The 18078-nt window shown below is 42.8% G+C and overlaps 1 protein-coding gene across 1 annotated transcript in view; it reads right to left on the bottom strand.

Moving 5' to 3' along the window:
- PGM2L1 (phosphoglucomutase 2-like 1) overlaps window positions 1-18078 on the bottom strand; it is a 75500-nt gene that overhangs the window by 23069 nt on the left and 34353 nt on the right. Inside the window, exons 2-3 of the mRNA XM_009329031.1 lie at window positions 7251-7450; window positions 79-185 (exon numbers count right to left, since the gene is read on the bottom strand). Of these exons, the coding sequence (XP_009327306.1) occupies window positions 79-185; window positions 7251-7450 (307 nt within the window). The remainder of the gene's footprint in view (window positions 1-78; window positions 186-7250; window positions 7451-18078) is intronic.

The following is an 18078-nucleotide window of genomic DNA, read 5'->3' on the forward strand; positions in this document are numbered from 1 at the left end:
AAAATATTCTGATAGAACGGAATGCATTTAAAGCCACAATCTAATTTCTAGTCTTGCAAGTGTAATCAATACTCATACTTCTTACTGCTGCAGTTGCTGGTCACCTGACCTCGTGTGTCATATCCAACAACAAAGCCTCTCTGCTTAAAGTCTGAAAAACACCTCTCAAGATACTTGTAGATCCCCTGGAAAGAAAAAAAAACAAAGAAGAGAGTAGGGAAGAATTAGCTCTAGTACAGTGCACACAAACATTATACATCCTATGTGAAAGATCATTTTTAATGTCAGTAGGCAAAATACAGCTCAGCAAAAACGTCAATAATGATACTGAAAAAGCAGCATGCTTATTTTTCCCCCAAAGTGTTCACAGAAAGAAAGCAAGCAAACAGAGAAACAGTTGTGGGAAATAAAAGCAGTACAACAATAAGTGACCAAACAGCATCAACAGAAAGCTCAAGGCAGCAAAGTCCTCAAGCAGCAAACATTTGTTTTTCAATCCGTACTGTGCTTTTATGTATTCAAGCCAACTTCTTAAAGACCCAGTTGAGAAAAATCCACTTTTTGAAAGTCCATCCACTCAGGCAATAAGGCTAGTGCTAGTCTTCGTCCTTGCCTTCGCAGCACAAGTCAGACACCTTTTCAGCACTGCTTCCAAAGTGTTAGTTCTAAATTTGCATTAAAAGGATGCTTCATCCTTACCTACTCTTTCAAGCAAAAGTTTATTACTAGTGACCTGCTCCAGGTGGACAGATTAAAGTCCTCGATTTATATACTATGCAGATACAGTAGCACAAATACAAGCTGTCTTCTATACATCAAGGGAGAATATGTCCACTGGCAAGACAACAGAGAAAAAAAACCCGTGCAGGGAGAAGAAAGGGGAGCAGATGAAAGGAGTAAATTTTTAAAACACATTGGGGGTGAGGAGAAATATGCGCCAAAACATACACAGGAGAAAAAGAAACAGCCTCTCAATCAGCCACCCCTTCTTTTCAAAACAGGAGGAGATAGGTGCTCTTTGAAATAGTGCATTACATGGTGTTCCAGCTTCACCTTCCCTGTGGCCTTCACATCCATTTGTTTCCCAGTTAGAATCTCTCTGGAGATCCGTCACACAAACAACCCAGGGCAGATCACCAGTTTTAGACAACAAGATGGAAGCACTGTTGTTCATGGAAGTTTCCAGAGGCTACAGTTCACTACAATCAGAAAGCAGCCTTCCCCAACACAAACGCACCACTGAACTTACCATGGCCCAGCTTATCCTAGAAGGGCTACCCCTTACAAGGGTACGAGTTTCCTCTGGATAGAAGGAGTGGGGCTGTTCTGTACTAGAATTAAACAGATTTTTTCCCCCCAGTAGTAAGTGCAATTCTTTGCAATGTTCTTACCTGGATCTGACTCGGTATCACCAATAAGCAATCTCTCAACTGGAAAGCTAGCCTGACTCCTACCCATGAAATTCAGTTGAGCTCAATTTTTAGTGGTTCTTGCCCTTTCCACCAAAGACTGTGCTTCAAAGCATGAACAAGTGGATACTGGCATCTCTTTGGAGAACTATTTCAGTTGCAGATGTAGTGGGTCTACGGAGGGATTCACAGAGAGAGAAAAACTTTAAAATAAATAAAAAAAAATCTTTGAACACTGACTTCACTGGAAGCTGTGCCAGTGATCGCCAGCTGAGTCACCTTCACACTGAACTGAAATGTGTTGATACACAAACATGTTCACACCGCCCTGACAACTTATCAAGAACTTTCGTTGACAGTTGTAAAGAGGTAAGAGAGGAATGGGGAAAACTTGTTCAAGTTTGACTAGAACAGATTGAGTAACGTCTAAAGAGATGAACAGCAGATTTCTTATCAACAAATCCCTTATTTAGGCTGGCGGTATCTTGAGGTCAGAGCACACTGCAGAGTTTTATCTGAAGTAGTTCCTCAAACATCAAGAAACTGCACAAAAAAGAAAATTTACAGAAGCAGCAAGACCATATTAGACAAACTGGTCCTAGTTAGAAGCAGAACACAAACAGGGGCATATAAACTTTTTCAGAAGCAGCATGAATCAAGGTAAGTTCAGATAGAACAACTAACACTCCTGTCCACATAAGAAAGTCCATACATTACAAACCACTCCTTACAAATGTAAAACTGCTACATGTGATTTCTATTTCACACCTACCCCCTAGGAGCTCTCCCCGACAGCGGAGGCATCCCTTGAACTTTCTGGCAACCCTGGCATCTCTAGGATTCTGCGCATCAAATTTCTTCCTCACCCCTTACTTCCCAATGACAACCATCATAGCTGGTTTGGCTTTTTGGCGCTAGTGACCGCACCCTTATACATCTCCCAGCTTTCCATTCCCTCGTTCCTCAAACACAGAAGAACTGATTTATTTTTGTTGCAAAGTAAGGGCCTATATTGATCTTTTTAGGAGATTTGATCTTCTGTATTTTCTCCCCTGCACCTCATCCCAGCTATTTCTGCCTGAGCATTTTTGGCAGCTATTGGGTGCCACTACAATCTGAGTAACACTCTCCTCAAGGGTGAGGCGAGGTTTTTCCCAGGACATCCTCTTAAACCAGCTTCACTGTTTGACGGAGATCAAAGATTTCATATGAATAAAAACAGGAATGTCTTTACTTTCTGCCACGGAGAAGTTTTGCTTAAAATTAAGTACAAGAACAAAATACCTTAAGCTTATCCAAAGATCCCACAGCAGAAATTAGTCCAGCCCTACTGGACTTGTTTACTATCCAAACACCTTTATTAGAGCTGCAGGAAATAAAAATAAATAAAAAAATGACAGTGAGAGGAAGTGAACGCAGAGGCTCTCCGCTGTCTGCACCCTCTACTCAAGTTCACACCTATTTTTTTTCAGGTGCCATTCTCCCTTTCTCAGAGGGCAGTTAGTAACTCCAACACCTCTTGGGACAAGTCCTTTCTTTAATAAGTCTCTCAATTTAAAGAATTCCTATTTCCTTTTTATGAGACTCAGGTTTTGATAGTGTCCCCATCTAACTTCTCCTGGGATAGCTACTGCTTCTAAATTGAAGATGTCCAAGTCAACATCTTGCCATTACATACTTGGTGATAATTAATAACTTATTAGCAAGTGTCAGCATACAAAAGTGTAACCGCCTCAGTGGATCTAAACCAAAATTCTCTTTAGGTGCACTGAAGTATTACAAATATTTATACCACTGCACAGGTCAGGTGCTTTCCCTATATAAAATTCACGGACAGATCTAGTCTGCTTCTACTGCCATGTTTTAAATAATCTTCTTGCGTGTCCAGTCCCTTACCATCAATTGCAAAAGAGAAGCGAGGGGAAAGCGATGGTATCAAGAATGGGATGGGAAGATTTTTGGCTGATGAATCAAGACAGATAGTAACAGCTTTATGAAGTCCGGTATCTAAGTCTTTCAACTATTATCTTTAGCTTTGCTTATATAGCAACAGGAAACTGAGAGCAATGATGCAAAGATGAGTGGTTTTGTCGTTGCGGGGGTCAGTGACGGGTTACTCACCTATTAACAAAAGCAATTGGTTCGAGCAGGAAATCTAGGCTTTATGCATAGGTTACGTACCTACAATCTTCAGAAGAGTCAAAAGCAACTTCTGGATATTCTGTACCTTTCTGGATCCGACTTTTCACAAAATCAATATAATCATGCAAATGAACACCGCATGCACTCAAGCATGCAACTTAACTAAGGTTTATTTTAATTGAAGGAAATATTTTAATTACACTGAAGTCTACTTTTTTGAATGGCCATTTATTCCTGTAGCAGGTAATGACAAATGCAGAGAGACAGGGTTGCCCATTTTCAGATTAGGTTCAGCAAAACTGTTGATGTCCTTAGTTTCTGAAACAAGCGTACTCAAAGAAAGAGATTAAGTCTGATGCAGTTACTTCAGAAACAAGTTTTAATCCGCTTCGCAGAGATTGCTTTCTCTAACTTGATATAGGGCTTTAATAAACAACTAAAAATAGAAGCTCCACAGAGGGAGCAAATGAATACAACCCAGTTCGTTACTTTCAGAAACCAGTAATGCCCATGAAACTGAACTTGCAAACACATTCCCTGCTGACCAAAATGAAACTTTTCCCTTTCTGCCAAGAATGCGTATCAGTCAGCCGATCCAAGCTCAGTCACGCTTTCATGAGACTGGAAACACAAAGGCAGCATGCAACGTTCAGGCGCCGGGAGCATGAGCAACTCCAAATTCAGACTGCACAGCCCAAAAAGCAAAGCGACTATTATGAAATTCCTCTGCATTATCAAGATGTTTACTCTGCTTCACAGAAAACTGGACTCGTTTAAAGCAACTTCGCTACTCTTAATGATTCCATCACTGGCAACAAAATACTAGTTTTTAAACCAGTTTTTTCTTAATCTCTTCAGCTTGCTCCCACTGGATCAGTGGAGACCACCTGTACCACATCAGTAAGTTTTGTTCATACCATTACAGTATTGCAGCAGATGAATTTGGCATACTCAGATCAGTAAGGCTAGAATTCAAGGAAGCATCATGCCAAGGTGTGTCCACTTTAGAGGTTAGAAACCCAAAGAAAACTTTCTGTGAGACCCAAGACAAAACTGAAGAGAAAAAAAGGTCAAATACAAGGCTGGGTTTCAAACGCTACCAATGAGCTCCCAACATGTTACTCCTGTTCTTTTCAAAGCCTGTACAAAGAGCTATTGGAATTTGGTTTCACCACCAAAGTTTGGGCTCCAGTTGTACGAGTCAGACACTAACAGTATGTCAAACAGCTTAATAAAGTCCCAGGTCTTCCAAGTTTTAAGCACACCACTTCACCCTGAGCCAACAGAAAACAGATTGTTTCAGTCATGTCTACTGAGGGCCTTGTATCAGAGCGTTAACCTGCAAAGAGACGGCTACTTTAAAATGTTTAAGTACACGGTATTAAATGAGAGATTTTATCAACCCTTTGTAAATCATGTAATAAAACACCTCTTATCATATGGCTGAAGCTCCATTTATAAAAAAGTACTTGACAAAGTAGATAAGATTCAGTAGGTTTATCGTAACAAAACCTTTCTGTTGATGTTCCAAGTACAATGGTTACAAATACATCAGTTCATTATATTTTCAATAGTCAAGACTAAAGGTGGGAACAGATAAGATGTTTAAGTATATTTAATATACACAGTCCAAACCCATTTGTATTTTGTATGTTCATAAGGAAAGCAAATACAGAACAACCATTTTCTGACTCATGCTATTAATTTTCAAAAGGATTCAACGCTTCTCTTTCCTTGCCTCCCACTACCTTCACTGGGGTGAGAGAAAGCTATATATTGCAGATTAAGAATCCAACTGCTTTTTGCTTAATATTCACCATAGTAATTCTTGCACATACTTTATTATCGAAGTCAGGAATGATAGTTTAACAAGACTAACCCTAGATAAATCAATGTTCAAATTCGGACTCTTTCATGTGCTCAAAGTCTGGATAGTATCAGATCAATTTCAAATGCACACTGAATTAGTTTCTTATGAAGTTTAGTTGTGAAGATTAGTTATTTAATCTACTTGTTTGGGGGAAAAATTGAGAGAGGAACACATCAGCTGAAAAGCACCCTAGTACTGTACAATAAGCAAATTTAAGAACAAATCTACTATGAGACAGCAATATAGAAAAGGAGCACAGAGCACTTCGATCAAAAGCCAAATCAACATCAACTGTTCCTTCCCAAGGTGTTTATCGAAAAGGTGGGGAAAGAAGTGAGACAACAGGGGACCAAGTTCTTTAAGAATATGTCATCTGCTCTTGAACAAAACAGCGCTTCAAAGAAAAGCAGAGATGATTAAGCCTTACATTAATCAACAAGTTGATTTATTTGTCAACCAACACACATACAACTCATTAACATTGATGAAAGAGAAGCAGGGAGGGAAACAGAGAAGAGTCTGATCATTTTCCAGCCCTCTTCTGGCATGCAAGACCGAAACCAATAGAGGAAAAGAGGAGGGTAAAAGATACTGAAGAAACAAGTCCAGAAAATTGTATTTCTGGTTGTTAACTTAAACAGCTAGTCAGAAGAACCTAAAACATGGTTCAAGGAAAAGATGTGTCAGAAGCAAGGAGTCTCTGCCACCAGTCTTCCCCACCACAGCACTGATACCATTCATGAGTCCATGGCTGCCCCCATCCAGCTCCTCAACTCCACGTACCAGCTTTTGTGCCCTTCGAAACGTACACCCAGTGCCACCACCAAGCAGAGCCTCATCTCTGCCAGAGGAGCAGGAAATTAGGACTAAAGCCTCCCTGGCCAAAACTTTACCCCACATGCATGCCCATCCCATCAGACCCTTTCCAACAACACTAATATACAACTATCAAAATGGCAGTCAAGAGCTACGTCGAAGTTCCAAGATCTCTCTGGCTGTATCCAAATCAAGAAGTCCATCCCAAAACACTCTACTCCAAATTTCTTAGCAAATAATTCTATAACAGTACCTCTAAACCAAATACACAAATATTAAGTCATAGATAAACCATCAATAATTGACCTCTCTGATACAATATGTAACATAAGATTTGCAGTTTGGGAGTTTAAGTTCATATCTCAAATTGCTTTCTTGAATCTCTACTTAAAAAAGTGCCAAGAGCTACAGACAGAGCTAAAGCAATGCCAGTGTACTTAACCACAATATTTTCTACAGCTATCCAGTCCAGCTGTAGGTAACACAACCATTGTTACTGGAAGAATTCCCCAGAAGTTAAACAATTTACAATACAGATGTTCTTCACAGTCAGTCTACATTTGCTTTTTCACCTTACTTCCTGTTCATTTTCTTAGTAAAACCTGCTACTTTTGTATAGTTTTTCACAACTTTGGCTAAAAATGAAAGAAAAGGCTTGTTTGGTTGGGGGTGGGTTTGCTTTTCAGGTTTTCTTGCTGGTTTTTTTGTTTAGTCTTTGACAAATACTGTAAGTTCTTTTGACAGCTAATGATTTCCAACTTCAGAGCAGTATAATAGACTTTAACTACTGGCCAAATTCCAGTGGAAGTGATTATATTCAGCCTCCTAGGATGTCCAATTAAACCTGTTCAAGCTACTTTATTTTCTTCCAGCACTAAACATTTCATGCTATCACTCTACTGTTGAACGGCTGCTGTGTTTCACCCTCAGCTTGTATTTCAGCGGTACACTACACGACCCAAGCGTTTACTGTGAAACCATTCAGTTGTCTCCTATGCAACTATTCAGCTTACCTGTGTTGACTGGATCACCGTAAGATCATTAATGTAGCAAAAGCCTGCTCCCATAGCAGAGCGAAGACCAGCAGTCCCAAAGGTCAGCCTGCAGCAGAGACGCTCCCGTAACTCTTTATGCTTTCCATTCTGTAACAAGCTTTCAATCTGTTCTTTTGTTTTTTGGTTCTGCAAGAGAAGATTAAGGTCTTTGTTTAGTTCTTGAAATCAGGATCTGAACTATATACTTACCTGTTTTTAAGTAATTCCTAGTTCTGCAGTGCAACAAGTTCTTCCCATCCTATAAAATGCCTGTCTGCACAAACCAGCCTTCATTGTAACTCGCATTTCTATCATATTCTCTTTTCTGTATCATTCTTATTTCTAAAAGATCCAAGAGCTCTTGCTGCCGTTGATACGCTGATGTGTTTGCCTAGTCATTAACACACTTTCCAGCCATGTGAAGCCTGTAAGTGAGGAACACGGACTTCAGAACAGGTTTTTCTAAGGCAGGTAATGCAAGTTAATTCTCGATCCGTGCTGCTGGAAGACAGACAAAAATCCTAACTTCAAAGCGGTATTTCCTTCCTCCCCACCCGCAGGAAAGGTCTTTAAAAGGCACAGTAAAATAAAGCTGACATTGTAAAACCAAAAATAAAGCTTGTCTTTTCAAGTTACATTAATCATTAGTGAGGTGGGTACAAGAGAATCAAAGACCCTATTTACCACAAACTCTCAACTAAAGATGGTTATTTCTCTCTGTCAGAGAATCCCTGCCATTTCTGACACTTTCCCTGCTCAGTACATACACTTGATATGAATGGGTTGGAAAAAAAAGAAAATAACCCCTACTCCTGAAGGTAAGGATCACATGCATCATTTTAATAGCCACTTTCACTACTCTCCAAACTCAGAGATTTTTAACTGTACTTCGGAGGGTCTCAAGAATCTTGTCAGTAAAACCCAAAGAATTAGAAACAAATTTCCGCAATTACTTAAAAGTTCAGAAAGAATGCATTTTACACACAGTACGCGATACAGCCACTAAACAAAGAATTTTCCAAAGAAGTCACTGGCTGTATATTTAAGAGCTAGCATCTTTCTGAAGAAAAAAAAAATTCTGCTCCCAAAAGCAGTCCTCATGTCAGTGAAACAAAACTTTACTGTTGGTCTTAGAGAACACAAAGATAGTAGTTGCTTTATGATTTGCCCCCAAAACCAGCAAAATATACACCCACTAACCTACTCAGAGGAAACATTTAAAAACAAAATGCTACAGAAATCAGTTAATTGATGTATTGCAATATATTAACAGTCTTATGGTTCATATGGAAGAGCCAGAGACATTCTCCCTTTCTGGTATCGTTGTTAGCTGACTTACACCACTGCACCTAGGCTTGCATCACTTAGGGACATGGTTTAGTGGGCCTGGTGGTGTTGGGTCGACAGTTGGACTCGATGATCTTAGAGGTCTTTTCCAACCTTAATGATTCTGTGATTCTGTTGCAACCGAAAGCTCCCTGCAGCTACGTGCTGACGTTTGTACGGTGCGTATCGCAGCGGGGACTCGCTTGCCGGCTGCTTTGCCGTTACCTGGAAGAGGCCGTGCCAGGTCAGACCAAAGGGACGGTTAGTCCAGCACCCTGACAGCAACTGTCAGCAGATGCCTAGGAAAAGGCATAAGGACCACACAATCACGGCAGGAATGTGGACAAAGGTTCAAGGGCGATCTCAGTATTTCCCATGCAGGGAGTTCCTTATCTGCACAGGATGGCTCCTTGTATCAACAAAAGGGATACAAATACCAGACAAGTCAGGACAGAACTTTTTTAAAAATGTTGTCATCCCACGCCTTTATCATCTAAAACCCATGACTAAAATGAACGGCCACCTGACAAAGTTTGGCTAAATAGAACAGTAGGGAGCAATTCTTCTGATCTGAAACCCACTCCATTTCAAACAGTTATTCCATTTATGAAAGAATGTAAGCGTTTGTCATTTCCATGTATAGAGAATACATTTACTACCATTCCTCGTTCAGCTGAGGGAGCGGTTATACACACCTCTGAAAGGCTTAATTCAAGTATTTACCTTAAGGGAGGAAATGCTACAATCCTACGAATGTTTTAAAGTCAATCCTACGCAGCGCACAGTATGTGACGTAGCAGGGTGGTAAGAGACGCTGATTATTGAAGTCTCCCTCTGGTTGTTCAGTATTTTCCCCAAACTTGTATTACTGTTGAAGCTATGAACTTCCAAGTGTACAAAACACACGTACACACAATTTGTTCTTCACAGTTATTCTGCACCCTCAACTAATATTGACAATGGGACAAAATAGGAAAACTTTAATATTAATTACCTACGATGATTAGAATTAGATAGTCATGGAAATACCAACCACACTATCCTGGACATGTCTGGAGAGACCTGGGGGGAAGCGAGAGAAGGCGAGTCCAGTTTGACAAAGAAAAACAATGATAGAAGAATATCAACGTCTGTCCTTTTACAACGTGTACTAATAGGGAGCGATTCACCCATAGGATGCTGTTTTGAAAGAAGTGGATGAGTAAGTACCCGTATTTTATAACATAGGGATTTTGAAGGCTTTATAAAGTCATTTGGTCATCAAGAAATTCAGCCTGTCTGCTGACATCCAGTTTGGACAGGATACTTCACAGCTGTAATAAACACAGAGCAACCCTGCCAGGCTTGCCAAAGACCCAGGCAGCAGAGAAGGCAATCGATACACAGCTGTAAAACACAGTGACTCCAGCTGTATAACAGCACAGCTCAGGCTGCACAAGCGCTCCTCTAAAACGGTGTTGCTTCAAGCAGGGTCCTAAGGAGGGGTTAAAAAAGGCAAATGGAATCTGAAAGGCAAGGGTGAAGCATCCCTGACATTTAGAATAGAGGTCAGGCAGCTTCAGCTCCTGCGCTGCCTGCCACAAGGCAGCCTCCGCGGCACCGGGAAGCGTGCTCCACACAGAGGGAGGTTCTTCAGGAGGATTCAAAAAATGCTGGGAAGAGCACAACGATACGAGCTGCACGCTGTCATTAGGGAAAAAAATACTCAGTAAAACTTGTGGAAAAATCTGAAACTATTTCCACAGCTTGCTAACAGATCTCAAACACTAGCAGGATGAGACATGTGAATTTAAAGTAAATTTTAATTTCTTTGTGCCTTAAAATAAAGAGGCAAGCCATTATTGTTCAGGCTCTCAGATGGCTCTGCAACCAAAGCAAACCATTAATCACAACACAGCTAAAAAAAGGCCTAAAAATAGAACAGAAACAATGGGGCACAACAAATATTAAATCCCAGAAGTGAAAGCTTCTCTTTTAGCTGTTCATAGGCAGTCAACCAGAAAACAAATGACTAATCTGAAAAGAGTCTGAGGCAAGAGTACACGAAAACCTCATTTCACACTATCCTAATTCAATACATAGTTTTGCTTTAAAATAAGGTTATTCAATTACACAGCATCTTTAATAGCTTTTTAGGATACGCTGTATTTCTTGCCTGCAAAAATAAAATAACATGTAGTACGTTACACAGTTTATGGTCTGGAGTTTTGCAAAACTGAGGCAAGACTTTCCTGAAGCAATAGTGTAAACATTCATTTTACAAACAGATTAACATGCATTTTTTATTTAAGCGACCTTATTTATTTCCTAGGGAACAAAAATGAGTCAGCCAAAATAGCATCCAAATAACGTTTTAATTTGTTCAGGTCGCACTCAGTTAGCTAAAGTTTCCTGCAATCAGAAAAGACGACAGGAGAAAAAAGTTACAAGCTAAAAAAGAAAATCTCAAAGCTTTCCACGTATGACCTGAAACTCCTGGGGCAACAGAGAGAAGGAATTTTACAAGACTTGGCATAAATTCAGATGTGGTGATGATTTGTCTTGTGCTCTAGGTTACGCATTCAATAGCGTTAGAGACTGATCTCAAGACAGCTATTATCACAACCGTCTGTGGCACAGTCCTTACTGCTTTTCATTGTTTCCTGCTTTTCAATTTTCTCTGAGTTGGAGCTTCAAAGCGTATGGACCAGTTTAGCTTCTTGCAACGTACTGCTTGGGTATGAACACCATTTACCATACTAAACTGAGAAATTCAAAAGGCGCTGCAGTCAGGTGGGGCTAAAAGATAACGACACCTTCCATTGTTGAAGTTTAACCCTATTGCAAATTCTCAATAAACAGGTTTTTTTGCTGTTTTGCTTTACAGTTATGAAATAAAGTAATACATCTGAAAGTTTCTCAGTAGGTTTTATGAAGGTTCATTTTTCAAAGCGGAATAGTTGTAACATGAAAACACACAACAGACTTCAACATTAGAAACTGGGGTTATGCAGAAGAAAGTCTAGTATGCCTTTATGCAAAGCATATTTTCTGAAGCATTAGTATCACCGCACAGTCACTCTCTCCATCAACACTAACTTTCCTGTCATGCAAAGCAAGAGGCACTAGGAGGGTACGTCAGGTTGGTCAAGCTATGCAGCATCCCATTGCCTTTCTAAGTTCCAAGGAAATTATCATCAATCCCACCTACGGATGCAATTACATGCCGCTGAGGTGAGAGGCTTACTAGCAGCTTTAGGTAGCTCATTGATGTATTCAAAAATAACTATAACAGATCACTGCTTAGAAAAGAATTTCTCAAGCTTCTGAAGCCAAGCAAGGCAGCAGCATGAAGTTAGCACCAAACTCAATTAGCTTAGAAACACAAACTCAGACAACTGAAGTGCCTGTTCTTAACCACTGCCTGGATTAGAACGTCAGTGAGCTCCGTTAATCACAACGCAGAAGCCTAGCGTAGGCAAAAGGGAAGTTACTCAGAGATTATCAACTACAGTGTTTGGACGTTATTTTTAATATCCTTAAAAAAAACCAACACAAGACTGCCTAAAGCTTCCTGTCTTAAGCAGAAATAAACTAGGCTGTTTCATACAAAAATAGTCATTCCTTAATAAAATCAATGGTCTAAGATGTCCTTGCATCCCCAAGGACTAACAAAGCAATTCAAATTCTTCTCATGGATTTAGCAATTTAGCCCACAGAATTTAGTGCTTCTTCTAAAGTCAAGCAGTACAGGGATATCAACGATACGGAAACAGCATTTCTTTCAGTATCCACCAAAAATGCCCAATCCCTGCACTGCTGGCCAACACGACTCTCCAGAAGAGCAGCTAAAGCACTCACAGACAGCAGAGCAGCTCAGGGAACGCAGGTCGGGGTACAGACCCCAGCCGCTGTGCCAGCAAGTGCAGCATCACTGCTGGGGGCACAGAGGGCGGGAGACGAGGGCAAGAGTGCTGTGGTGAGCTCGGTACCTGCAGCCTTACCCCACCAACGCGACCTGTGGTCTTTCCTAGGGTCCCCCAGCTGCTGCAGAAGCGCTGATGGCTCGTCTGGTACGGATAACTCCAAGGGGTTCAGGGGCTGACTGCCAGGTACTGGTTTCTCTCTCATTGCCCTGTGAAGCTGAGCAGGGAATATCCCAGTAAGTAGGCTGAGGTTGCTACCCCACACTAGGAAGTGGCTGGGGAAGGGGGCAAGAGAAGAGGCTGAGTCCATTTCGGTACCATGGCTTTGGCAGGGTCTGCCTGCTGCGATAGGAATGCGTGTGCACAGGGCTGAGCTCAGCACCGGGCAGGATGTCTGGCAGAAGCAGCACTGACTCTCCCCAAAGAAGGACGAGATGGGCCCTTCAAAGCCTCTGAGCCCCATGCTGCTACTGGCTTTCAGAGGATTAATTACGGGTGGAAAAAGCATCTGGCAGAGAGCAGGGTCCTTCAAGCCCACAGGGACCAGCCTCCCAAAGGCAAAGAGGACCGGGAAGAAGGCAGCACTGGGGATGGAGGTGAGACTCACCCACAGACCCACATCCTCCAAGCACACAGGGATGGGGGGGGATCTCCGCTGCCAGCTAAACAGCTTTGCACGCATCTGACTGGCAGCCACCACGCCATAGGGCCCCACCCCTTGCAGCCGCACACACACACACACACACATATATATATATATAGGTCAGGCGGCAGGTGAAGGCAGCAATCAAGAAGCAACAGATGCTGTTCCTCCTGCTCTGGGTGGAGAAAGGGTCCTGGCCGCTGCCAGCAGTGTGCAAGGAGGCGGCAGATAAGGTGACAGCAGCCAGGAGGGCCCTGGAAGGAGAGGCTTGTGCTGCCTGAATATACACTGTTGGCGCCAGAAAAGGGACAGGGAAGGAAAGAGGTGCCTCTGCCTGGTGACTGGGCTAGAGCTGGGTTTCTGACTGTAGCTCTCACCATATTTTTCCCCCCCTTGGTCCAGCAGGGAGAGGATAAGTAGGAGAAACAGCACCAGTTCCCTCAGTCTCACCTCACAGGGCAAGCGTTCCAGCCTCCAGCCATCTTGGACCCCCTCTACTAAACTTGCACCAGTTTGCCAACACCTATGTTGTACTGGGGGGGCCCAAAACCAGACACGGTATCTGGATGCGGGCTAACAAATGCTGAGTAAAGGGAGATCATTCCCTCCCCGCAACAGCCCAGGATGCTGTCGACCTCCTCCGCTGGCTCCTGTTCAGCATGCTGCCTACAGAGACTCCCAGGGCCTTTTCAGCAGAGCCGAGCCCCAGCTCGCATTGCCACAGGGGGTTCCTCTTTCTCAAGCGCAGCCTGACCTCATTGAATTTAACTTAATGTCCCTGCTGGTCCATTCCCCTGGCCTGTCTACTTCCCTCTGAACAGCAGCTCTGCCCTCAACTGTCTACTTCCCAATCTGGCAGCACCTACAAACGTGACACGAGTGCCCTCAGAGACATTAATCTACCATTTTAAGATGTAGATTTGTGAAGTATTCTTAATTTTTAAATACCTTTTGAGGCTTGCCATTTGATACGTGGGAATTAAAGAGCAATCAGAGGTCAGGCAATGTTTTCCTATCGCATTTCAAGGAGACTCCACCAAGTACATTCAGGGAGTCCTCTCATTCTCACAGAGAGCAGGGTTTTGCATTACTAATAAGCTGGGAGGGGAGAATGAGACTATCAGAAGCTCCCCTTCAGATTCACTGTCACAAAATGGGAAGAAGAAACATTTGGGACAGCAACAGACAGGCTGCTGCATGGGTAAGAGTCTGCACATAGTTCTGCACTTACATGAGCAGCAGAAAAAAATAAGTTCTGCATTATTTTTTTCCTATAAAATTATTACACTGTTATATATACAAGCTATCTATAGAAAGCTAGTACTACTTCATCATAAAACGGTCCTTTTGCAAGTTACCCATGTTGTTTCTGACTAGTTCTCAATCAGGAACTTTACATAACCTGTATTAGTGGTCCTGTGGAGTTAAATTTTAAAGTGGCTATAATGGCTTTTAAGCAGAGGGGAAGAGATGAGCCTGTTGGGGATATGAGGTATAGTTTAAACAGCTATGTATAAAAATTTACTGCCAGAATCAGATATAGGACAGAACTGTGGGGTCACATCCTGCAGCAGTCCAATGTGGCAGTTGAGACTCTGCAACATCAACACGTTCAAGAAAGCCTCAAGGTTTTGTTAAAAAAATATATATATATTCTCTGCTGAATTCGATCCTATGCTGCTTCATCTTCAGTTTTCCCCATGTACTGCACAGTTGCCTACTGAGACAGAATTACACTTTTTTGTAGCTCATCAGGATACATAATCTGAAACAACGGAAGAATTAAAGTACAAGGGCATTAGTTGAGTATTTCTTACAGGTTCTTTCACTCCCAATCATGTTAATTATGTGTACTTACTGCCAGAGTTAGGTTTCAAAGCTAATAACCTGTCAAAATAAGTGACAGTTTACAACACTCATAGCAATCTTTTTTGTTTTGCAGACACTCTTTGCATATGTAGCCTGGAAGAAGGGGGGAAAAAAAAGAGGTCTCAAATTTGCTTAGAATTCAGCAAATTTGACAGCCACAAATTAAGTGCATCAAGCTTTGCCAGCCAGCCTTTGGTTTTTAATCAGCAAGTGTTTTAAGCTTTTTCCCAAATAAAAGCAGGGTCAGTCCCTAAGATCCAAACACACCAGAGTATCTATTTGTAGGAACTTCTAATGAAGAGAAACGGAGCATTGTCCATGGCATAGCTAATCACCTTATATACACAACTTAAGAGCAGCAGTGGCACTTGCATCAAGTTCTCATTTTCTGTCAGAAATTGCAGGTTCTCATTTCCTCTTGTTAAGCAAGAAATGTTTGTTTTCTAGTCAGCAACCACACTAACATTTTAATGTGAAAATCAGTTGGGTAACTGCAGGCAAGCAGTTACTCAGGCTAGTTACTGCAGTGGGAGGGAAAGGCGATGGTAGAGCAAATCACAGCCTCTCCATATGGCTGTAGGTACTGTCCTTGAGAGGTAGAAGGTTCCCTACAGAACGCCCCTTGTCTCTGCCAACCCACTGGGGGTACATTTACATTGCGAGCTTGTCTTGTTCCGTTTTGTTCCCAATTCCTGGTCTCTCAATGAGCCACACCACCTCCGTAACAGTCGGCTTCTTCTGGCAGGGAGCCCATGAGGAAGCCAGGTGGAAAGAACATTTTAGGTACAGCCTTCATCCATTCTGCCTGTCTGGAGCAAACCGTGGAATAGTTTTGCTCCATGCACCGAAACCAGTCCTCCAATACCATCTCCAAAGGCCCTATACCTCCCCCATATGTCACACAACCCACGTACACAGGACTCAAGTCTTCACGCTACCAAAACCACCACCCCACTGGCACTTTGAACCCACAAGAACAATGAGTTCCTGAGGCAGGGAGGCTGCGCGTACCATATAAGATGGGCCTCAGCCAAGCACCATGTAGCATTAATAGTGCTCATCCACCCTGGAGGGTACGAGGCCACAAACAGCGTGACTACAGCCACACTGCACTGCAGAAAGAACAGGCAGACTGGACCACCGACATGCTACTTCCCTCTGAGAGGGACAGGCACATCGTGCTGTCTTTTCAGGAATGCTAACACCCGGAAACCTGTATCTGCAAGGAAGTATTGTAAAAAGCTCCAAACCAGCAATTCTCTGATTAGAGACTCCCACTTGCATTTCAGAAAAAACAGACAACAGAAGACCAAGAGGAGCAGCAAACAGACGTACAGCTCTAAATCCTTTAATTTAATTCTGTGGCTCAGCATACAAAGCAGGAAGAAGCCACAGGCAAAGCAGGCCACATCACTGCGTTGTTCAACTATCTGAAATAGTTCACAGCACACAGATTTCACGTTGGTTCTCTGCTCTTCCTGAGGGTCGTGGTAAGATTGCATCCAGTAAACAAGAGAACATCTTTCTGTTGGTATTCATTTCACTACTTCTATTTTTGTGGAAGGTTTTGTACAGTTTATATAAACAAGACTTTTGTTTCACAGGACCTTCAGAGGTCATCTTTTCCAACCCCCTGCTCAAGCAGAGACACTGAGAGCCAGTTGCCCAGGACCCTGTCTAGACAGCTATTGAGTATCTCCAAGGATGGAGACTCCACCACCTCCCTGAGCAACCCGTGCCAGTGCTCAGTCACCCTCACTGAAAAAAAAGTGCTTCCCAGCGTTCAGAAGGTACCTCCTGTGTTTCAGTTTGTGCCCATTTCTTCTGGTCCTGTCGGTTAAAGAGGATTTCATACTTTTGCAGTGAACCAAGGAGACGGAAGCTAATTTATGTATTTCGTTCCAGTGCCTAACTGAAGTGTATAGCACAGGACAGTCCCTGGCAAAATCTCTGGTTCATGTCAGGGAGAGAAAGATGCGAGTCCTGCAGTTCGCATTGAGATGTCCTCAGCGCCGTCAGCAACTCCTGGACGCAGGGTTTGGCACTGGACATGTCTTTAATCTCAAACGTGTGAAATACTACCTCCAGTCAACTTGACAAGCATTTTTCTTCCAAAATTTAACTTTCAAACCCACAAATCCCAGCAGCAAGTATTGCACAAATCTTTAAAATTGGGCAGTAGCTAGGACCTGCTGCTTTTAACTCTCTTTTAACCTTTGTTGAGCTGCTTTAAATGGCTGCTACAGCTAGTTTATTGCCCTTCCCAGCATTATTACTTCTTCTTCTTCTTCTTCTAATAATAATAATAATAATAAATAAATAAATTATTTAATTGCTTCTTCTTGCTTGAATGGTGGAAGATAATAGCCATGTCATGGTGATGCAGCACTAACTCTGGGAACCAGCCCTGGTGATGTCATGGCTGTGTCACAGAGGACAGAATGTTGGTAGTGGCCATGGAACAGAGGAGTCACTGACATAGCATCCCAGGATGGGTATAAAAAGGGCTGTGCCAGGCCAGTCTGGTAGGTGAGGAGGCAGAGGTGAGCAAGGGCTGAGAGGGGAGGGCAGAGACAGAAGAGCAGGGACAGCAGGGACAACCTGTGGTGGTGGCGGCATGGGGGAGGAATTAACTTTTCTTGCTTTTCCAGACACCATAAAGGCATATGACCAAACCATGGCACACTGCTGTCCTCTCCCTCCTTGGCCACTAAGTCGCAGAACTGTCAATGTGCTACAGGACAGATAAGATAGCCCCTACCTATACTCTGTCATGGTCTCACGGGGACCTGGAAGATCCCCACAGCCCTGGGCAAAGGCAGCTCCGCCCCCTTTCTCCCTGGTTGTCCAAGGGCTGGGTCCCACATGAGCTCCTGGCAACATCCCGAGCGCTGTAGTGGCCATGTTATAGTGGGCAGAGCACTGGTGGTGGCCCAAATCACCGTGGAGTTCATGACATGGTGGGCCAGGACAGGTATCTCCCGGCTGTCAGGGAGAGGTGGGATGGACAGCCTTGGTGTGAGGCTGGGGGAGCCCTGGGCAGGGAGGCAAGGGCTGCCCATGG

This window comes from Pygoscelis adeliae, unplaced genomic scaffold, assembly GCF_000699105.1.
Source record: "Pygoscelis adeliae isolate BGI_AS28 unplaced genomic scaffold, ASM69910v1 Scaffold297, whole genome shotgun sequence".
In the NCBI taxonomy this organism is placed as follows: domain Eukaryota; kingdom Metazoa; phylum Chordata; class Aves; order Sphenisciformes; family Spheniscidae; genus Pygoscelis; species Pygoscelis adeliae.